Source organism: Bos grunniens, chromosome 1 (assembly GCF_055505025.1).
Source record: "Bos grunniens cultivar Pamir isolate PY7600 chromosome 1, Bosgru_T2T1.0, whole genome shotgun sequence".
Lineage (NCBI taxonomy): Eukaryota > Metazoa > Chordata > Mammalia > Artiodactyla > Bovidae > Bos > Bos grunniens.
The window spans coordinates 80,635,878-80,655,567 of record NC_141165.1 but is presented as its reverse complement, the minus strand read 5'-3'; the positions used below and the strand labels follow the sequence as shown (position 1 = coordinate 80,655,567).

Genomic DNA, 19,690 nt, shown 5'->3' with positions numbered 1-19,690 from the left:
GGGAAAATACTAATTGTTAATAAGGAATGGCATGGAAAAGTGTTATCAAGGATAACAAGTTTTAACAAGGATAAGCCAAACTCCCATTCATTGCTGATGCAAAAGCAAAATGAAGTACAACCACTTTAGAAAACAGCTTGACATTTTTCTATTAAGTTAAATATATACTTACAATATGATCTAGCAATATTAGTTCTAGGTATTTAACAAAGATAAATGAAAACTCATGTTCAAACAAAAGCCTATATACAGATGTTTATAGCAGACTTAATCATCATTGTCAAAATCTTGAAGCAGCCAAATGAACTTCAACTTGTTGATGAATAAACAAACTGTGGTGTTATCTTTACAATGTAATACATCTCAGCAATAAGGAATGACTTTCTGATATACTTGACAATGTGAACGTATCTCAAATGCATTATGCTAAGTGAAGGAAGCCCAGTTTCATATGATTCCACCTGTATAAAATTCTGGAAAAGGCAGAATTATAGAAACAGAAAAGAGATTGATGATTGTCTAGGGGCTTGGGGTGGGGGAAGGCATGAGAGAAATTTTGGAGGGTAATGGGACTTTTCTGTGTCTTAATTGTTGTGGTGGTTGTTACATGGCTGTATGTAGTTGCCAAAATTCATTTATTTCACACACCCAAAACTGAATTTTATTATGTAAATGAAATTAAAAATAAAATTTAAAAGGTCAAGAGTACCTATAAGAGAATAGAATATATTAATAAAAAGAGTGGATATATTTCATATGTACAACTGAATCACTCTGCTGTACACCTGAAAATAACACAACATATAAATCAACTATATTTCAATAATTTTTTTTTTAAATGGTTGGGTTGTTTAAAGTAAAAATTGATCCAGATAATTCCAGCCTCTTGATTAGAGATTTGGCTCTATCTGTAATGTCTGGCAGTGGGCAAGAGTTCAGTGACGGACCCACCCGGTAGGGCCTTTTCTTACCCATCTCCAAGTAGTCGAATCACAGGAATCCTAAAGACCTAACCTGGACACAACTCCTCTAGACACAACTAGCTACTCTCATTTTGAAGTCAATTCTCTCACTTCAAAACCACCATAGCAGTTTCTCTGGACCTCACTTATGACATCAACCAATGTAAAATTGTTATTTAAGATTATGATAGAGCCCCTACTAGACTGTGAACCCAATTGTGAGGGTTTAGATCCTTATCATGCAGCACAGTGTCCGCACACTGCGAAAACAGAGATCAAGAACTGCATAGAGATAAAAAGCTATGCTTTCTCAGAACTTCTTAATATGCATGGCATGCTCTCCCACCCAAAATAATTCATAGCTGAGGTAAAGAATGAACTGTTAGGCATTTCCTACATCTGTTCATTCATTCACTGAGTATTTGCTGAGCGCCTAATAAGTGCAAAGACTTCTGCTAGGCACTAAAGATACAATGGTAAATAAAACTGTGCCTGTCCCCATGGAGATTTCCTCTGAGAAAGGTGACAGGTATTAAATAACTAAATCACCATATATTTAAACAAGTAATTATACAATTAATAATTTAGTTGCATCTGAAAAAAAATAATTTAGTTGCTGTATGAATGGGTACCATAAAAAAAATGCAGGGTAATATGAAAAAGTATATGACAGGGATCTTAACTGAGCCTGAATGTTTGGAGGGAAGGGAAGGCTGTGTGCTGAAGACCTACCTGCCTTTTGAGCTGACGGGTGTAAAATGAAGGGGTGAGGGGTGACGTTTAGAGGAACGTGTGCCAAGCCTTAAGAAGAAAGGAAACATATCTGAAAGAATCTCAGGAAGCTTCATTGCCAGGATCAAGAAAGTCAAATACAACAAGATATAGGTAACAGGTATACACGAGAACACGCAGGGGCAATATGTAAGGAACAGAAAGTTTATATAAATAATAATAGGGAATACTTCCAGGATTTTCATCAGAGGAGAGGAGACACAGAGGAGATTCTCACTGGAGGAGATACAGGATTTAATTTGCCATTTTAAATAGATAGTGCTGGTTGTCATGTGAAGAATGGACTTCAGGGAGTCAGAGTGGAGAAACAACAGTCAGTGACAAAGCTACTGTAGAAAAGGCCAAGAATGAAATGGTATGTCTTGGACTGGAATGAGAGTTAAGATGAAGAGAAGTGGACAGAGCTGCATAAATGAACTGAGATAAACTGAAGAGAAGTGCGGAATAAGAAAGGCAACTCAGTTCAGAGGCTCTTGGACCTCAACCTTACAGTTCCAATTATGGGATCCCAGAGAGCTGGAATCAGAAGCAACCCAACAGTTTTACAGATGATGAAACACAGATTTAGAAAAGTTAAGGAATTTGCCCTAGGTCACCCAGGAAAGTAGCAACAGAGCTGAACCATAGTATCAAATCTTTTACATTTTTTGCCCTTTTTGTCATTTATACATTTTAGAGTTTTTAAATTCAATCACTTTCTTTATTCTTCATTTTTAAAGCAAACATAGTTACATACCATACATGGGTCATGGTGCATAACAGAAACCCCAAGACACTTAGACATAAAACACAGGAGACTGTAAGATAGAATTGAGATAAAAACAGGACCTATTTGTTCACCAGTTCAGTTCAGTTCAGTTCAATCGCTCAGTCATGTCTGACTCTTTGTAACCCCATGAACCACAGCACGCCAGGCCTCCCTGTCCATCACCAACTCCCAGAGTCCACCCAAATTCATGTTCATTGAGTCGGTGATGCCATCCAACCTCATCCTCTATTGTCCCCTTCTCCTCTGGCCCTCAATCTTTCCCAGGATCTGTTCAAATGAGTCAGCTCTGCACATCAGGTGGCCAAAGTATTGGAGTTTCAGCTTCAACATCAATCCTTCCAATGAATACCCAGGACTGATTTCCTTTAGGATGGACTGGCTGGATCTCCTTGCAGTCCAAGGGACTCTCAAGAGTCTTCAACACCACAGTTCAAAAGCATCAATTCTGCGCTCAGCTTTCTTTATAGTCCAACTGTCACATCCATACATGACCACTGGAAAATTTGTTCACCACTGTATCCTAAAGCTTAGCAAATGCCAGGTTCATTAAATTGTCTTAATAAAACCCTTCTTAATGAATGGATACACTTGCTTTTGCCACTATATTGAAAAATACAATTGAAAAATAATACAAATTGCAAATAGTTTACAGTCATCAAAGCCAAAGTAAATGGCAGAGAATCATAGGACCATAGGCTTGTTTTCAAGCAACTGGTTTTGAAGAGTAGGCAACTACAGGCATTTTAATTTTTAGAAAATTTATAAATAAACAAATATCTGGAGCAAATGAAATTCTTTCTTGACAAGAGTTTACTTGCATTTGAAAATGTGGATTCTTATGGGTAAACACCCACCTTCAAGTGCAAAAATCTCAGTCCTACTCTCATAATATATGAAAGAAAATCAGTAGTGTTTACCCATATGCCAAGTGCATGGTGTCAGTTTTCAAGTTTATTCAAGTGAGTATCTGCTTACATACTTGCTTTTGCTAATTACAGGAAAACTTTGAAATGTATTATCTCACTGAATCTCCAGAACAACTCTGCAAGGTAGGTAGGGCCAATATGATCATCTTCATTTTATAAAGACAGAGAGTCACATGGAGACAAGATGTGACTTGAGTCCAGGATACTTTTTCTCTGCATTACATACTGTGAGTTATTCAGGACTTTTTCCGAACCCCCATAGCAATAAGATTTAAGTTTACTACACTAATAAAAAAGAAAATGCTCAAATGTTCCTCTCCTAGATCACAGATTAGGGGTGTGTGTCCGGGGAAGACCTCTGAATTGACTGTGATCTCTTCTTTTTTGATGCAATGTATTTTAAGGAACCATTCTAGAAAGTGCTATGGTATCTATCATATACAACCTGTAATTTATCTGCTACTGTATACTTCAAAAGGCATTTACAATAGAACAGTGATTTTCAAAAGTAGTTTGGAAGTCTTTCAAATCTTTACACATAGAGTTCCAATAAGTGAAAGTGAAAGTCACTCAGTTGTGCCCCTCTTTGTGACCTCATGAACTGTAGTTCTCCAGGCTTCTTTGTCCATGGGATCTCCCAGGCAAGAATACGGGGGTGGGTTGCCATTCCAGGGATCTTTCCAACCTAGGAATTAAACCCAGGTCTCCTGCATTGCAGAGTTCCCATATGACACAGCAATTCCACTTCTATGTATATACCCAAGAGAAATGGAAAAAACATGTACATACAAAACTTGTACATAAATGTTCACGTAGCATTATTCATAATAGAAAAGAATGAAAACAATCAAATACCCATCAATGATGGATGGATAAACAAGGGGACTATTCACCAATAGAAGTTAGCAAAATACTCATAAGATGCTGTAATATGGATGTACCTTGAAAACATTAAGTGAAAACATTATTCCAAGCCAGTCACAAAAAAAGTCATATGATTCCATTTATAGGAAATGTCCAGAAGAGATAAGTCTATGGCAAAAGGAAGTAGACTAATGGTGGTTTAGGAATGATGAAAAGGGGAAGAAGGGATGTGAACTGGCAGCTAATGAATAGAATTTCTATTTCAAGGGATGAATATGTTCTTAGATTTGGTGATGGCTGCTAACATAACGAGTTGCTACTGCTTTCAATACATGGAGTCTTCAGAAAGAAAATATGAAATAAACAATGTCCTCAGTAGTGAAAGGGTTAGAATTCCCTGGATATACCAGGAAAAAGGATAATAGGTTGGGAGTAAAACACAAGGGTTTGTGTTCTGGTTCCCTGGTTCATCTGTTTACTGTTTTATGACTATGGTTAAGTCGCCTAGTTTCTCTAAGTTTCTGTTTCCTTATCCGCAAAATAAGGATAATAATATAAATTATTGTTTTTCTGATGATCAAATAATACAAATATTTTAAAATTTCTTCCTTCATCTGTCAGCACTCCTTCATTTCTCTAACAATAAACATATACACTATTGGGCTTATAGAATGTGCCAGATACAGTTCATGTTACTAATATCATTATATCAACTGATCATTATAGTGGGTGAATACCATCATATAGTGTAAACAGATGTTGACTTCATTCTTTATTTCCAAAAATTTTTACTCCTTATTTATAACTATAAATATAAGATGATAATATACTGTTTATAATTCAAAATTATTTTTAAAGGGTAGAAACAAACTCAAACATATTTTTGCTTTCATAAAATAATCACTATTAAGATCTGGGTGCATTCTACCAAAGTTTTCTGGATCTGTGCACACATGTGCTTGCACACACATGCCCACAGTGGTGTATGGTAAACCAGCGATGGGGTTAGGACGGGGGCTGATTTGTAGCAATTATTATTTTCCCCTTGGGTAAATACTCTCACCATAGCCAGTTTCAAACTACCAATGGTTTAACAGCTGGCTCACATAATTCCTGAAAATTGAATAAATAGCTCTCAAAAGCCCTGCAATCTAAATGTCAGCAAACAACTGCCACTGTTTTAAAGGTTTCAGACTTTGAAAACTTTATGCTGTATGGTACCTGTTTTTAAACAGAAATATCTATCATAAACTCATTTCCTTATCACTTCTCTGGTGGCTCAGTTGGTAAAGAATCCACCTGCAATGCGGGAGACCAAGGTTTGATCCCTGGGTGGGAAAGATCCCCTGGAGAAGGAAATGGCAATCCACTCCAGTATTCTTGCCTGGAAAATCCCATGGACAGAGGAGTCTGGCAGGCTACAGTCAACAAACGTAAAATTACTTTTAAAGACTCAACAGTATTCTCAGTTTTTTTTTAAATCCTCTATCAATGGATGATTATATTGCTTTTTGCAGCATTACCTATTTGAATAGAAGTGTGAAAAATAAAATTGTGGATACGTCTTTATGCATTTCTCTGATTATTTCCTCAGGATATATGTGTGCAAAGTTCATTAAAAGGTCAAAGGGAGGCACGTTTGTGTCTTTGAAACAGTCAAGGTGTCTTCCACAGAACCTATTCCAGGTACACTCCTACACACGGTACCAGAACACCACACCTGGGCATTAGATCACCATGTCCTGTCCAGCACTAGACAGGACTGTTCCCCTTAATTCTTGCTAATCTAATGGGTGGAAAGTGACATCTCATTGTTGGCTTAATTTGTATCTATCTTACTCATGAATTTGAGCTTCTTTTTAGGATGAACTTGTTTCTATCTTTTTGAACTGCCTGAACCTCTGGTTGAAAATCTTTTCTCATTTTTCGAAGAATATATTTTATATTGAATGGATTTCTTTTGTGTGCAAGAGTTCCTTGTGTTGTGATGGTGCTAACCACTCCCATATACCTATATTTTCCCAAGTTTTCATTTGTCCTTTAATTTATAATATTGTGATGCTCCACCAATGTTGTCAATCTTTATGTAATCAAACATATCAAATTTTCTTTAATGGCCCCATCCTTGATGATTGATATATCTAGAACGGCTTTTATTTCAACCTTGTGAAAATATTTGCATATATTTTCTTCTAGTACTTTTAGGGCTTAATTTATTTTTTAACATTTAAATATTTATTTCAACTGAGATTTGTTTGGAAGTAAGGAATGAGGTAAAAAAATTAACTTTATTTTTATAGAAATTATCCAAAATTCCTAGCATTTAAATACATCTTTTCACTGACTCTGGATGCTACCTTGGGCATCCGCCAGCTGCAGGGCTGGCTTCCTTTCTTTTCTGGATTTCTGTTTTCACTTCAATTTTGTCCTTGGAGAATTTCTTACCAACTCAGCAATTCATTTTAAAAGACATTTATTTTTAAATGCAGAATTTCTAGCTGCTTTACAGGAAAAGGGTTGTTTAGCGGACGTGGTCCACCATACTGAGAGAAACTGAAATCTTCTCCAATCTATTTCTGATGTGCTGGTTAGCATGAACATTCAATAAATAGAAAATGTCAGGGACCTGCACAAGTCCTTCCAATAACCTTTTGCGATAGTGAAGATGATTGCAACAACATCCCTACTAGTCCCTGGACCCTGACTATCTCTTCCTCCTCATCTCAGGCCTCTTCCTCCAGAGTTGTTTTCTTTTTTATTTATTTTTTGTGAATTTAAAAATATTTTTATTGAGATATAACATTATGTTAGTTTCAGGCATACAGCATAATGATTTGATATTTGCATATATGGTGAAATGTTCACCACAGTAAGTCTAGTTAACATTAGTCACCATGCTGCTGCTGCTGCTAAGTCGCTTCAGTCGTGTCTGACTCTGTGCGACCCCATAGACGGCAGCCCACCAGGCTCCCCGTCCCTGGGATTCTCCAGGCAAGAACACTGGAGTGGATTGCCATTTCCTTCTCCAATGGATGAAAGTGAAAAGTGTAAGTGAAGTCGCTCAGTCATATCCGACTCCTAGCGACCCCATGGACTGCAGTCTACCAGGCCCCTCCATCCATGGGATTTTCCAGGCAACAGTACTGAAGTGGGTTGCCATTGCCTTCTCCGTACATAGCTACTTTTTTTTCCCCCTTGAGATGAAGACTTTTAAGATTTACTCACTTAGCAAATTTCAATGGATAAATAGATAAAGAAGATGTACTATTACTATAGTATTATTCAGTTAAAAAAAGGAAGTCTTGCCATTTGTGACAACACGGATGGACCTTGAGACATTATGTTAAGTGATATACATCAAACACCGTATAATCTCATATCTGGAATCTAAAAAAATAAAATAAATAGTTTGTGGTGGTATATATCTAAAAAATGTCTGAGCCACATGAAAACATCATTTACCAAGTCCCTAAACACTTAAGAGGAGGGAAAGAGCCTGCTGTACTTGGGCCAGAAGGAAAAGACAACAAGTTCCAATTAATATTTCTGAGTTAGCCACATGGGAAGCCAAATGAATAATGCCAGTGTAACCTTGAATACCTTGATATTGAATTGTGTGCCTTGGAAACGAACAGAGATCATTCTGTTGCAGCAATATGTGAACCATGAACTTCTAGATGTTCAAGGTGGTTTTAGAAAAGGCAAAGGAACCACAGATCAAATTGCCAACATCTGCTGGATCATCAAAAAAGCAAGAGAGTTCCAGAAAAACATCTATTTCTGCTTTATTGACTATGCCAAAGCCTTTGACTCTGTGGGTCACAATAAACTGTGGAAAATTCTGAAAGAGATGGGAATACCAGACCACCTGACCTGCTTCCTGAAAAACCTGTATTCAGGTCAGGAAGCAACAGTTAGAACTGGACATGGAACAACAGATTGGTTCCAAATAGGAAAAGGATTACATCAAGGCTGCATATTGTCACCCTGCTTATTTAACTTATATGCAGAGTACATCACGAGAAATGCTGGGCTGGAAGAAGCACAAGCTGGAATCAAGATTTCCGGGAGAAATATCAATAACCTTAGATATGCAGATGACATCACCCTTATGGCAGAAAGTGACGAAGAACTAAAGAGCCTCTTGATGAAAGTGAAAGAGGAGGATGAAAAAGTTGGCTTAAAGCTCAACATTCAGAAAACTAAGATCATGGAATCTAGTCCCATCACTTCATGGGAAATAGATGGGGAAACAGTGGAAACAGTGAGAGACTTTATTTTTGGGGTTATTTTTGGGGGGCTCCAAAATCACTGCAGATGGTGATTGTAGCCATGAAATTAAAAGATGCTTACTCCTTGGAAGTAAAGTTATGACCAACCTAGGCAGCATATTAAAAAGCAGAGACATTACTTTGCCAACAAAGATCCGTCTACTCAAGGCTATGGTTTTTCCAGTAGTCATGTGAGATGTGAGTCCTGGATGTGAGAGTTGGACTATAAAGAAAGCTGAGTGCTGAAGAATTGATGCTTTTGAACTGTGGTATTGGAGAAGACTCTTGAGAGTCCCTTGGGCTGCAAGGAGATCCAACCAGTCCATCCTAAAAGAGATCAGTCCTGGGTGTTCATTGGTAGGACTGATGTTGAAGCTGAAATTTCAATACTTTGGCCATCTGATGCACAGAGCTGACTCATTTGAAAAGACTCTGATGCTGGGAAAGATTGAGGGCAGGAGGAGAAGGGGATGACAGAGGATGAGATGGTTGGATTGCATCACTGACTCAATGGACATGAGTTTGGGTAAACTCCAGGAGTTGGTGATAGACAGGGAGGCCTGGCATGCTGCGATTCATGGGGTCGCAAAGAGTCAGACACGACTGAGCAACTGACCTGAACTGAACTGAACCTTGAATACTACAATTAACAGTTTCCCATTTCCCTTAAACCCACTACATCTGCACTGAACCACTGTTCCTGCACGCATCTGCAATCTTGTTTAGAGCTGCTTTCCTTTAGGAAGTTTTTTATGACCTTGGAAAAATATGTTATCTGAATATATGCAATTGTAGTGCACTATATATGCTTCAGGAAGCAACAAATCAATTTTGACACAGTATTTGTACCATGAAAAAATCACATCCTATGTTCTCTGTTTTTTTAATTGGCTGAATGTTTCCTTTCAAATGTGTATGCTCTGTATCAATTATTGACAGAGTTTTGGTTGGCATATTTAGAAAATAAAGAGTTTTAATCATAAAGAATTCAGTGGTAGCATGGTACTGAGCAAACAGCATGCATTTTAAAGTCAATTGTGTAGACAAGTTTTACCATTGAGTAATAGTTGTTTAGTTGCTAAGTTGTGTCCAACTCTGTGACCCCATGGACTATAGTCTGCCAGGCTCCTCTGTCCCTAGAATTTCCCAGCAAGAATACTGGAGTGGATTGCCATTTCCTTTTCCAGGGGATCTCCCCAGCCCAGGGATTGAACTCAAGTCTTCTGCATTGGCAGGTGGATTCTTCACCACTGAGCCACCTGGGAAAAAGCCACCTAATAATAGGGCTTTTAAGTTAATTGAACTTTTTAAATTCACTTTTCTGAATCTGGAGTTCCTCTCTGGTAAAGACAGATGAAAACATTTATCTCTATCTTATGAGATTATTTAGAAATTTATGTACTATTTTGTGTTAATACACACACACACACAACTCCCTAATTCAATTAATGTTATCCCCCTCACCTTCCTTCTTTTCTGTTAAACACACACACTCCACTATAGTTATTACCAATTTACAGAGAATTAGAATAAAAGATATTTAAAACCATGCTTAGTTTAACAAGATCTTCCTTTGGTGATTAAAAAATTCAATATTACATAATGCTTCATGGCTATTTTTGCAGTCATAAATTATCATTGCATTGTAGATGAGAGGAAGAACATTTTTAATAATAGGATATTTAGAGTAATACAGGTGAAATAGCTAAGAGCTTGCTTTAATAAGTAACCAGAAACAAAGACCCTGCTTCACTTTCTTCCTGAAATTCCCCTTAGCATCTCACTAAGAATAGTGCATGCCATGGGAGGGACTCCTCCAACACTTCCATTTACTAACTGCTTTATTCACAATTTCCGTTATTTCAACCATCCTCCAAACAAAGCAATACCTTTCTCTTAGACCTAAATACAAGCTGGGTTTCTACTGATCCGCAAGCAATACACTGCTAATAGAAAAGACATTTTACAGCTCAGTGTCAATTGCAAACAGATTGTTTCTGCCCTAGACCTTATGTATGCAGAGTGCATAGGGAACACTCTTGCCTGCCATCTCCTCTTCCTTCATTACCATGCCGGCAATGCACAGTTCTGTGCCTCCACCATCTCTCCCGTCTTCTGCCTTCACAATACAAGTATCTTAAAGACGCTGATGGCACTCTTGGCTAGAAGAACACTAGATACAAGGAAACTCCTATAATATTTCAGGCTTCTATTTAATCTCATCATTTTAATATACTAAGACAAAAGAGAATGTAGAGATAAACAACAGAAGCTGAGCTATTCTGAAATGACACCATCCAATGTAAAGTTCAGTTAGAAAGGGAGAGTATTTAAGTGTGGTATCTTTTAAAAAAATGTGTTTCTTTTTTTTTTAATGACGTGAAAAAGTATATAACTGGGATTGCATCAAACGCAGCAACATTCCTCTACGGAAAGACTCTGTAGCTCTTTGTCTTTGTATCTCTCTCTATGTGTCTCTGTCTCTATCACTATCTCTTCTTTCTTCATCTCTCCTTTTTCTTTCCTCTTCTCTCCTCACCCTCACTCCTCTTTGTTTTCCTTTACCTTGAATGGAAAATAAAAAACCGCTGAAAAGACATTTAGAAGCAAGCCATGGATGTCAAAAAGTCCTGTATAAGAGAAATTCAGTTTTTCCCAGGAGACTAGATAGAGCAAAAAGTCCAAAGCAAATTAGAAAATATGAGGATAAAATTAAGGCTTTCTAAGTGAGAAGCAAAAATTAGTTCATTAAGAGTTTTGGGGCCATCTGAAGTCCCAAAGATCTAGAGAAGGACAGAATTAACTCTGGTGCATCAATTTAATTTATTAAGTATAAAATGTTTGAACAGCAAACTAGTCCACAAAGAATGATTAGAGGTGTCTTCCCAAAGTGAAAAAGGGTAAACAAAGCTAGAGTAAATAATGGTCAACAATGGTTGAGAACTGCTTGAGAACAATAATTTGTATATCTGTGCTTGCCTGAACACTAATAGAGATCTATATTTCAACTAAGAATCAAATAAAACCCACAATATTATATTAATAAAGAGCTATATTTATATAGAAAAAGCTACCAGTGACTGATGAATGACCTCTCTTTCTATTTCTTTTCTTTTGCGTACCTACATAAGTTTTGAAGGAAGCATAGTTGGCATATACTCTTCAGTTCATCCCTCTCCCTGGCATGGAAAGCCCAGACTTTAAAGGGACCACTATGTTCTGTTATATAAGTTACGGGAAAAATGCAAACATCAGTACAGTGGCATATATATCAAAATGCACAGTGATGACCTATATGGGAAAAGAATCTAAGAAAGAGTGGATATATGTATATGTATAACTGACTCACTTTGCTGTACACAACACTGTAAATCAACCATACTCCTATATTTTTTGTTTAAATACATACTCCTGCCTAGCTTAAGGAGTACTTCAAAAAATATGAAAGTATCTTGGAAGTTAACAAAAAAAATAACAATGATGGAAAAGAGCCTTAAACTATTATTACAGACCTTACAAACACTGTAGGAAAGGGTATTTATTTCCTAATAATGTAAAGTTATGCCAGGAGTTTTGATTCTGATGGCAGAAGGATTAAAGAAATTCACGAAAATAACAGAACTCAGCCAAGTTTAGATTATCAAGTATGTGACTGTTTTGTCTCTTTTCTCTCATTTTCTCAACCATCCTGTATTTTCATTGTGCCTACTGCCTCTAAAACAGAGAAAGACAAAAGGAGGCAATTCTGTATATTGCTTTTATAGGTTTGTATGGCAGGTACTTGAAATTATGACCAAGGTTCTCATATTATTTATAAAATTTACCCATTTTCTCCCTGTCCCTCAAAAATAAATGAGCAATTGCAACACCCAGTGGATTTTAGAATAAAGCAATCTTTGGGTTTTGTTTTTTTTTAATTCAGGATAGAGGTATATTTTATTTTCTAAAGAAATTCATCCATTAAATACAAAAGCTGTTTTAAAAATAGTGAAATAAAATGGGTGAGGACTGGCCCAGTAGTGAGTCAGTGGTAATCAGATGGTGATTTGGTTCTCTAAAGCTCATATAAATATGGCAGAAACAAATGTTAAGGGGTGAAGGGTGGAATGGGCCTGCAGAAACAAAGGTGATTCAAAGGGCAGAAGAAAGCCTTATAAGCCAGACATTGTCACTGAGAACCATATATACTCACGTATTCCCTGAAAAAATAGTGTCCTCTCTTAATTCACACATGTGAAGGAAAAATCAGGTCATTTTTCTAAACATAGAAATATCACTGTATTACAAGAAGCCTTTCTAGAGAATTTATAACTGCGAAGTCAGCATCACATCAATAAATTGTATGTGTGTGTGTGATATTAGATACCCTAATATCTTCTCAATACCCACCCTTGGGAAGTACAAGTAACTAAACATAAACATCAGTCTTTCAAAGCATTAAAAAAAAAAAAAAACAAGAGTGAAGATACCTGCTCCCAAGAAGAAACATTTAAAGGACATCAGGGTGAATGTTATAATTCCAATGACCTTTAGGTCTAAGAATAAAATGAAACTGTATTCTTCTCACATTCTCTAAATGTTTGGACTAAATTGCATAGAAACAAAATGTGTTCAGGATGGCCAGCCATGAGCAACAGAGATAGGGCTGAATGTCACAAGTACACCCAAGTAAGGAGTTTTTCAAAAAGCTATTCAAATAATATGAGACCATGGAGCTGGCAACAAATTGAATCTGTGCCCCAAACTGAAGGAACCATTGCTTGGCACTAAAATACAATAGATCCTTGTAGAAGAAAAACAATAACAAAGAACTGCCCAAGTGTATCTAAAATACATTAAACAAAAATGTTTCCTTCACCTGCAGGGATTCCTGTCCTCCACAATCTGTTCCCAGCCTACCTTTCCAGCTTGGCTTCTAAACATCTTCACACTATCCCTTCAGCCAAACTGAACTATTCTGTTCCCAAATAAGAGATGTATTTTCTCCTAGAAAAGAACAGTTGTTCTTTGATTGAGAAATCTTCTATACTGCCCTACAGGATTAATAACTTTCTCTGCTCTCTCATGCAATTTTGTTTGGTATTTTTTTTCTCTTCTTTCTCTCAGACTTGACTGCAAGATTCTTACAATAAGAACTTTTCTTTATTTACCCTGGATTCTAACAATATGAAATGGTCAAACACAGGATATTTAGAATAAAGTGAAATCACTGTAAGATAAATATTTGTCATTAAAAATAATTAAATAATAGGAATGGTGTATCTTGGATATGTCCATGGTTTATTGTAAGACCCACAATGTTCTTTAATAAATAAGCAATAATGAAGAGTTGGTTGAGATTTTGCTACTGTCAGTTGGTTTAGTTGGCTGGATGGTTAGGTTTGCTATTGCTAATCGGTTGGTTGCTTTAGTTGATATGTAAGGACACAGAGAAACAGCATGATTAAATGACTTTAATGTCATTAAACAACTCATTAAGTGAAACAGTCAGAACTTGAATCAATATCTGGATTCCTGCTAAGCCACAATGCTTTTACTTATTTATTTTACATAGTGTAATTCATCCCCCAAAAGTCACACTATTGTTTCCACTCTCTGCAAATTTCTTAAAAATAATGATAAAAAAATCAAGGAATCTTACCTCTGTTAGCATAAGAAAGCCCTAAGGTTAGGCAATGTGGTATAAAAGAAAGAGCTTGGCTTTTGGAGGAAAGATGGCCTTTGAAACCCTATCAGAAGTACTGCTAACTGAGGCCAACCCCACACTCCCCTCTCACCTTTTCCTCCCTGCTCGCCCCCCACCCTGGCTCTATATTTCCTAATCTATAAGAGGGTTGTAAGAATCTCTACACCCCACCCCCATCACAGTGTTTTCTGTGAAGCTAATGATAATGTGTGAAAAATCTAGCCCTGCGCCTGGCACACAGTCAACAGTTTGTTGACTCTGAAATAAAAAGCTGTATTCAAAGATGTTTGTGTGTGTGTGTGCGTGTGTGTGCATTTGGGGAAGAAAATTCATTGCTATCATTTTTCATATGGTCTGTAGCAAATAATTTTGAGATGGCAGTATTTTTCAAATTCATCAGATTATACATGGTACCATTCTAACTATCTTCCCAACTTGGAATCATAATTTACGAATATTTATTTCTACTCCAAAGGTGGCTTAAACAGTTCAACTTTCTAACATGCTGCCAAAGAAACACACCAAAAGAGAAGTGTGTGACAAATTAGGCTGCTTTTAGAATTCTTGCAAAGGAGAACTTCTTTGCATATAGTATTGGAAATATTTAATTGTATGAGAAACAAAAACGGGAATATTGAGTCTTGAGCTTACATTACAGTGGTTTTCTTGCTTGTGGGTGTAAAACATCTCAAATGAGGGGAAAGAGGGAGTAAAAATAATTCTCGTGTATTAATAAAAAACATAGCAATCTATTACAGGGTTAACAATTAGCAAAACTCATGACCCCTGGGATCTTAATATATTTTTCTAAATTATTTATATGCTAGTAGAGTCCAAGGGGAATGTATTTAGTAAAAATAATATCTATCTTAGGAAATGAGGAAACAGCTGCAGTCACAGTTTTGTTAAGTACTAACTGTATGACTTTGGATAGCTCTCTCAGTCACTCTGATTCTAATTTTCTGACCCCTAAAAGGGAGTTAAAATACCTTGACTGCTGTGTTTTGGGTGTGAGAACTAAATGACAAAGAATATGTAAAATTCAAATCAAATTTTATTTCAGCAAAGGGAGCTTTATTATCACCTCTATAACTGTTACATTATAATTATATTATCACTACTAAAATCATTCAAGCTTTAATTCCTTAAAAGAGAGCAAATACTGATTCTTGATTATTTGCTTTTATTACTATCAGAAATGAAATGTTGACCCCACACTCCCCAGTGAAGATGGAAATCACAGTACTGCTATAGAAAGACTGTTTTCTAGTCAGAATTGTGTGCCTTAAAGTCCAGTTGATGGTATCTGAAATGCACCACATAGAAATAAAACTGTCGTGTGGTTGCGATTTCTTTTTAAAATTTGGGACTTTTCTTTAGAGAAGAGCCCACACGAAGGAGTCCAGAGGAACAAGATAAAACAAATATCACAAGCATGTACAGAGCTTTAGGGTTTTCAAGATATCTTTCTTTGTTCACATCGATCCTGTGGTTCCGTTAACACGGGTACCTGAAGCACAGGAAGGGCCTTATGAAAGGCTAACCAGTCTACTGTCATCTACTCTGTTGTGAAAGGCATGATGCACGAGAGGTTGGTTCATCGGATCCCTTTTCCCTCTCATAGCTCAGAGCCGGTTCCCCTTTTATTTTTGTCAATAACACTTACTTTTTGTTCCTCTCCTTCCAACTAGGAAGTGCATCACTGACACAGACACAATATACCTTTTCATAAGGAAGGCAAATGAATATGGGCCAGATGGGCCGAGGGCATTACAACATGTTTCCTGCTCCCATGGTGACTCAATGGGGCTGGTATGAGAACGTATTTTATTCAAGAAGTCAGCTTCCCTGGCAGAATTATGAGTCAGTTCCTGGGTAAAAAGCTCACTCTCCAACAACATCTGAGGGGGTGGTGGGGGGTGCTCCTTGGATGGATTACAGTAAAGGTCATTCAGAAAAGCAACTCTGCCAGGACCAGTGGGGAGGCACCAGCACTAATGAGCCACTGACTCCTGAGAATTCATTGATCTCTAACAAGGTTAACAAGGTCATTTTTCCATTTCCCTTCAAGGTGAGGACATAAAACCACATTGATGAATTGCTAGTATGAATACAAACAAGTTCTATAATAAACTTTATAATTGACCAATTATATAGTTGACCAACTTGGGCAAAAAAAAAAAAGTAAAAGGACAGTTTTTCATTCATTATATATATATATATATAAATATACACACACATATATACACACATATATACATACACCTACCTATACCTATCATATATCTACCTGTATATATGTAAACATTGAGTTCCTACTATGTGTCTATGTGTCCATCTTTACTCCAAGTGCACAGACAAAATGGACAAGTCCCTGTCCTTGGGGAGCTTAAAAGCAGAGAAATAGGCAGGAACAGAGGAAGAGAGAGAGAGAAAGAAAGAAAGGAGAGGAAAACAGGGATTGGAAAGGGAAAAGAACATGAAAAAGGAAGAGGAGGAGAAAAAAAGGATGAGAAGGATTGATATAGTGACAAAAAATAATGAGTGTTATGAAGAAAACTAAAGAAGGATAGAGGACTGGAGTGATTGGCAGGGCTATTTTAGTTAAGATGGTTAAGGAAGGCCTCTTAAGAAGATACCATTCAAGGACAGAACTAAATCAAATAAGAAACTCCAATCAGGGGTTATACTCAGCATATTTAAAATCAGGACATCAGGGAACTGGCCAGTCAAATGGGACACTCAATTAAGCAGGGTAGATGCTGGTTTAAACAGGCAGTAGAGCTCTATACTAGTGCATCCCAGCTGAATATCAGTCCTGCTTATAATATATCCTCTCCTCTGTAAAGCCTCTAAGGGCCAACAAGGTTAGAAGTTATCGCTCCTTCTCTTGGCTTTGAGCTGTACTCTGTCCAAGTTATACCCCTCCTTTAGTGCTATTTTTGGTTTCCAATAAAATGCCTTAAGTGGTATAGCAACACCAAACACACACAGGAAAAATAATCAAGATGGTAGAAAGGCTCAAATCCATGCCACATGAAGAACAGTTGAAGGTATATACGGGAGAACATGGCCATGGTTTGGTGACCCCTGTTGAACATCTCTGCTGGCCTCTCACATAGAAGAATTCCAAAGCAATGATATTCAAAGTATGATCCATGATCATCAGGGAAATTATACATGGGAATGTTTTTCTTTAAATGAAGATAACTCAGTTCCTTGAATTAAAATTAGAGACTCATGAGATGAGGTGTTTTCCATTTAAATCAAGCAGTTGAACCAAAGAAAGGTATGGATGTGACAAAAGACAAATTTCAGTTATATGTACTAAAAATTTTCTAATAATGTGATCAGTCCAAAGATATAATGGGCCAAAATGAGATGATCACTAGTTAGAGGTACCATCAAATAGTTCTGAGCAGTACTTCTACAGATGAGATAAGACCCACAAAGACAGACTTTAAAGTCCGCTGTAACTCTGATGTCATACGATCCATTTCCATGATAGCTGAGTTTGGTTATTTAAACTCAATAAATATTTTGGCTGCATCTTCGTATGCTTATGAAGCAACATCCAAAGAAAGAATGAGCCTAATGATAGGTTCTTTCTTTCCTATGTGTGTGCTCTCTGTGTGCTTAGTTGGACATTGCTCAGCCATGTCCAACTCTCTGTGACCCTTTGGACTGTAGGTCTCCAGGCTCCTCTGTCCATGGGACTTTTCAGGCAAGAATACTGAGATGGACTGTCATTTCCTTCTCCGGGGGGTCTTCCCAACTGAAGGACTGAACCTGTGTCTCTTGTGTCTCCTCCATTGCAGGAGTCATCAGAGCAAAACTCTATCTTTATTTATTTGTTTTTATAAGGTATCAATGGGCTGTTACCACCAAGGCTTTCTCCGCCACTGGCTCAAGTTTGGAAAACAGAAGTCATCCACTATCACTGTCATTTCTTTTCCCATAGAACCTGAGGTAAGGGGAAGAAATACGATACTAGTTGCCTTAGATGTGAAGGCGAAGACGAATTTCTATAATTAAACACCAAACCAGTCCTCCCAGTGTACTTTGTCCCATAAAGACTAAAGATTTCAGTAGTTCTTGCCACCATCAAAACTATATGATTCTGTCAAATATAAGATTTTATATTACCACAGAAGTCAATGGAAATAATCAACATTATGGTCTCTTAATCCATTTTCAGACATATGACATTACTCTATGTGTTATCTGCATCTTAATAGATTGTTAAGAGACATTCACTTACCTGAGGCATGGCTTTGCAGGATCCCATAGAAGTACAGACTCATTACACACCACAGAAGTCCCATCCTGTCAATACAAATACAAAGGCAAGGAGAGTACTTATTACCCTCAAGTGCTTAAACAATACTAATGCATATGTAGGCTGACTATCGACTAGGAACTGTTTTAAGACTTCTACAATATTAACACAAAAATATATTTATAATAACACACTTTTAATATTTATAAAAATATGACACAATCATAAAATTATAACAATTTTACAATGTTAATATTGTCAGAATCAACCAGGAAGATAGGCTTTTTTTATATCTCCATATTACAGGTAAGAAAACTGAGACAAGTATAAATAAGATAAAAGATCCTTTGGCTAGAAAAGAGTAACTGGTGCATCTAGCGTGTGCATGCTCAGTCACGTCCAACTCTTTGCAACCACATGGACAGTAGTCTGCCAGGCTCCTCTGTCCATGGAATTTTCCAGGCAAGAATACTGGAGTGGGTTGCCATTCCCTTCTCCAGGGGATCTTCCTGAAGACCCAGGGATCAAACACTCGTCTCTTGAGTCTCCTGCATTAGCAGGCAGATTCTTTACCACTTGTGGCACCTGGGAAGCCCCAGAAAGTGGCAGGATAATGATTAAATTACAACAGCCTGGCTCTAGAATGGTCTCTTAATCACTGAACTCTGCCTACTTAAAAATACTTTTTTTTAGTTTTTTTTTTCATCAGAGTTGAATTTCTGGCAGATAAGTTTGTTCTTACTCTTCATCATATTGTCTTGGTTTATTTCCACTAGGAAATGTTTTATTATCTAGACACTTTTTCTTCTTAGTGAGGAACAGAAAATCTAGAAATCCTAGATTCAGACTTGGTTTGCAGTCCATGATACTCTGAATTTATAGTAAAGGGAAATGTATAACTCTCATGTCTTACTGTGCCTGCTCTACTCTTCCTACTCAAGAGACAAATGATGAAGCTGGATTCTAGTTTCTGTGATGTTTAGCCCTTCTGTTGGTAACCAGCTGAAACAGTTCACTAGCAAGAACAATGTCCTTTTATTTGGTTGTGTGATCTTTAATGCAGAAGGGCTAGAGGTATAACAACTCTGTTAACTATTTCTTTCACCACTATTCTACACATATCTGGCCCCTGATAAAACCT

The 19,690-nt window shown here is 37.1% G+C and overlaps 1 protein-coding gene across 5 annotated transcripts in view; it reads right to left on the bottom strand.

Annotated features, from left to right (window-relative positions):
- The window catches only part of IL1RAP (interleukin 1 receptor accessory protein), a 155,509-nt gene that overhangs the window by 78,437 nt on the left and 57,382 nt on the right, over window positions 1-19,690 (bottom strand). For all 5 annotated transcript variants that reach the window (XR_015133952.1, XM_086319500.1, XM_086319518.1 and 2 more), the window contains exon 2: window positions 18,532-18,596. Coding sequence is in view for 4 of the 5 variants with exons in the window: in XM_086319500.1 (XP_086175626.1) it covers window positions 18,532-18,595 (64 nt within the window). In the remaining variant the exon portion in view is untranslated. The remainder of the gene's footprint in view (window positions 1-18,531; window positions 18,597-19,690) is intronic.